Source organism: Sinocyclocheilus rhinocerous, unplaced genomic scaffold (genome assembly GCF_001515625.1).
Source record: "Sinocyclocheilus rhinocerous isolate Xijiao unplaced genomic scaffold, SAMN03320098_v1.1 scaffold42, whole genome shotgun sequence".
Classification (NCBI taxonomy): Eukaryota; Metazoa; Chordata; class Actinopteri; order Cypriniformes; family Cyprinidae; genus Sinocyclocheilus; species Sinocyclocheilus rhinocerous.
The window spans coordinates 723,775-728,304 of NW_015627390.1; the positions used below are offsets into that span (position 1 = coordinate 723,775).

Below are 4,530 nucleotides of genomic sequence, written 5' to 3' on the forward strand. Positions count from 1 at the left end.
TAATTTAATTTAATTTAATTTAATTTAATTTAATTTAAAAAATTTTTTTATTTTTTTTAATCTTCTATTCCAACATGATTTTTCTATGCTAATTTTTTTCTGTGCTGCCATCGTTGTGCCACAGATGCTGTTGGTGGAGTTTGCGTTTGTATGGACAGGATGATTCTTTACAGACAGGATCTGCAGGATGATCTGAGCTGCTTGCACACCGTCTGCTTCCTCTCCTCTGCTTCTATTGTTCACGTTTGTCCCCTTGAGTGCCGATTATTGCTCTTTGTCTGAGCTCCTTTACCTTCCTCCTGCAAGTGTTCTCTTTGTGCTGCCAGCTCCATCTTTACCCCTATTATGAGCAGCACCGTCGGCACAAAAGAACCGCTCGGCCTTCCTAATATGGAAGCGATTGAAGACGCGGAACGGATTCAGTCACAGCAGTTTTTGTTGGAAGTTTGGCCTGTTTGTCGCCTGCTCGAGGACGGAGGTTACTTACGAGGAATGTTGATGCTGATTAATGAGGACAAATGAAGCCGTCTAGACAGTGTGACGAGAATCAGCTGATAAATGAGAACGTAAAGTATGTCTGTGGGTTTGTGAAAAGCAAAACATCTCCAAATGCACAAACCCTGATGCACTTTGACTGGAGGTTTGTTGACACAGTCATATTTCAGATTGTGTTCGCGTCACAATGATGGGAAAGTGGCTGAGATAGACACGCTTTGCGTATTTAATTCATCACACTTTTGTTTATGCGTTTATGTCTATTTAGCCTTTTAATGTATATTTATTTAGCATTTTTAATCAAATATTTCTGTTAAAGCAACTTTTTTATCAATCTGATATAATTCTCTTTGAAGTCTCTTCTGCTTACCAAGGCTGCGTTTATTTGTTTAAAAATACAATAAAAATAGTGAAATATTACTAGAATTTGAATATCTGTTTTCTATGTGAATATCTGTTAAACTGTAATTTATTGCTGTGATGCACAGCTGTATTTTCAGCATCATTACTCCAGTCTTCAGTGTCGCATGATCTTCAGAAATCATTCTAATATGCTGATTTGCAGCTCAAGAAACATTTCTGATTATTATCAGTTGAAAACTGTGGAAACGTCATACATTTTATTTTTCAGGATTCACAGATGAATAGAAAGTTCAAAAGAACAGCATTTATTTGAAATAGAAATCTTTTATAACATTATAAATGTCTTTGCTGTCACTTCTGATCAATTTAATGCATCCTTGATGAATAAATTTTTTTTTACATGTGCATTTTTCATGTGTTCATTTGGCAGATGCTTTTATCCAATATTTCTAATTTAATCCAATAATTTACATCTTAAATCCGGCTAAAAATGGTCTGTTTTTGAGGTTAGTGCAACTAATTACACATGCATGTTTGTTTACATTTATTTATTTAGCTGACACTATTTTCAGTTTCTCAATTATAAGTTGCTTTGGATGAAAGAGTCTTTTCTAGTGTGTTCTAAAGTAAAGACGTGATGCATTTTGCCAATAAGAAGACTTTTTAAAAAAATCTGTTTTAATGGAAATGTGCCTTGTGGAGTGATTTCTCCCATTAGTTTTTCCTCAAGTCTGATATAAACTAGATCCTAAACGTGGCTCTGATCCTTCACTGTCATAAGAGAGCTAAACACTCCGCAGAGCCTCCAAACCACCCAAAGATTGATCTGGAAATCTCATTTGTCACCTCAGACCCTACAGCAAGTGTTTTCTCTCCGTGATTGTGGCTCATCAGAGTCTGAACTCGTTGTTTTACGGTGTGAAGACAGTTTGTGTGGTTATTCCTGCGCGGCCTTCAGCTCTTGGCAGCGGTGGACAGGGGATGCTGGGATTGAATGCCATAGTTTGCTCTCTGCTTTATTTATGGCCGTGTAATGTAGCATACAGTGGAAGGTGCAGTTTGTTTGAATGGCAGCCAAAATAGTAATTATTCAAACTATATTACACACACACACACACACACACACACACACAGAGACAGATATAAGCTTCTCTCAGTCAAACGTGGGACATTATTTCCATATTGACTTTTATTCATTCAGCAGATCATTGTTGTACAATCATGAGGTCTTATGTTAAACGTCTGTTTTGTCTTTGCAGATCTTCCAGTATCACTAAAACGGAGACTTTGAAGGTACGTAAACTTCAGACTATGTAGTTATATGTAATGCGTGTCCTAACCAGGCGCAACCTGACATTTATAGTATCAGATAATGTGGCAGTAAAATGTGATTTAAAAATAAATAATGTACAATACAATAGTTTAAGTGTGCAATAAAGTGCTTATAATTACCAAAAGGTAACTCATGATTAAGCCCTTTTTTATGTTGTTTTTATTTTATTTTATGTTTATTTTTTATGTTGTCATTTTTAAGAAATTTTATTTAAATTTGTATTTTTCATTTTATGTTGTCATTTTATTTTATTTAGTTTTTAATTTAATTATTTAATTATTTATTTTTATTTTTTTTCTTTTATTCAATTTTCTTTTCTTTTATTATTTTCCCTTTAGGGCAGGGTTGGATTTAGTCTGTAGTCTTTATAATTAGCTTCATATGAAAACAAATGATCTATTATATTGCAATTATATTGCATGTTTGTATATATATATTGCAAAGTGTGTGTGCGTGTTACATTTTTACCAAAAAAATTATCTCACTATAAATGCCTTTTTAATGGTGTACAGGCATTATGTAGCTGATGACAACAAAAAAGTAGTTCTCCATTTTAGATGTCAAAATATAAACTGACATATGCACATTAAATAGGCTGACAGAATATGATTGGGTTTGCTTAAATCATTTATGGCCTTTTCCTAATAAAAAGGTGTTTACATGACATTAAGTGTCAAACAAAAAGCGAAATGCTGTTTGAAATTACATAATCACAGCCATTAAGAGCATATTTTAATATACAGTGATGTTTGAACAGATTAGATTTCACTGTGGGCGGGGCCTCGCTGTGCATTGTGACAGAATATAAATGAGGCAACCAATCAAATGTCTCGCCACACATCACTTTTGTGGCTTTGCATCACGTCTGGTGAGGACACGCATGCTGATTGAGATGCCTGATCTGCTGCATGACACTGAAGATCTGTGAGGGATTCTGCTCTCCCTCATTACAGGCCGTTAGTAGGAGAATATTTCAATTATACCATCTCATTTATTATAGTTAACTAAAGCAAAAACCATAAAAATATTTACTGAAATAAGATAAAATATTAAAAAACCTTATTTCATTTCAGCTAGTTGGCAAGGCATTTTCATTTATTTTAACTTGATGTACTAAAATAACTAAAACTAAAACTGAAATAAAAATGAAAAACTAGAGACAAAATAAAAATTTAACTATAGACAAAAACAAAAAAAAGACGAAAGGACAAAATGACACAACTTTAATATAAAAATTTAAACGGAAACTAATTCAAAGCATTTAATAAAAACTATAATACAATATAAAATAAACTTGAATTGAATCGAATCGAAAATAACATTGATTCACAGATTATGAATAAAATCAGTATAGATATATTTAAAAGAAGAAACTAATTAATGTGACAAAACACAACAAAATTACTATTATTATAGTTAACTAAAGCAAAAACCATAAAAATATTTACTGAAATAAGATAAAATATTAAAAAACCTTATTTCATTTCAGCTAGTTGGCAAGGCATTTTCATTTATTTTAACTTGATGTACTAAAATAACTCAAACTAAAACTGAAATAAAAATGAAAAACTATAGACAAAATAAAAATTAAACTATAGACAAAAACAAAAAAAAGACGAAAGGACAAAATGACAACTTTAATATAAAAATTTAAACGGAAACTAATTCAAAGCATTTAATAAAAACTATAATACAATATAAAATAAACTTGAATTGAATCGAATTGAAAATAACATTGATTCACAGATTATGAATAAAATCAGTATAGATATATTTAAAAGAAGAAACTAATTAATGTGACAAAACACAACAAAATTACTAAAATTTTAACTAAAATTTAAATAAAAACTAAAAAATACAATAGAAATAAAAACGTAATAAAAAATATGAAAACTATAATAGTATCTCAATGATACTAAAATATCTCTGATCCTCAGATATTTGTAATTTAAAAAATGTACAGGGGAAATATCAGAGAACCCCCCCCCCCTTAAGGTCTGGAAATTATTTCTATAAATTTAATTGAAATAATAATAACTTCATTCATAATTCATTAGCAAATCTGTGAATTAGGGGTGTCCCCGACTAAGGATTTTCATAGTCGAATCTGAATTTTTTAATCTTGCCGATAGTCGACTGATAGTCGAATCATATGTTTTGGGGGCGGGGGGGCAAAATACATTACCGAGAGTCAAGTCAGACATTCGACAGTCATAATTAAGTTATTTATACAACATAATGTTAACATTACGACTTTTAGGCTATCTGCACAAAATGCTCCGAATGCACATGAACGTGTCTGCGCGGCTCTGAATGAACTCCTTTTGTGGACACGTTCT

General features: G+C 31.8%; 1 protein-coding gene across 1 annotated transcript in view; it reads left to right on the forward strand.

Moving 5' to 3' along the window:
* The window catches only part of LOC107727908 (PDZ and LIM domain protein 5-like), a 111,738-nt gene that overhangs the window by 59,190 nt on the left and 48,018 nt on the right, over positions 1-4,530 (forward strand). Inside the window, exon 4 of the mRNA XM_016537943.1 lies at positions 2,118-2,151. Coding sequence (XP_016393429.1) covers positions 2,118-2,151 — 34 coding nt within the window. The remainder of the gene's footprint in view (positions 1-2,117; positions 2,152-4,530) is intronic.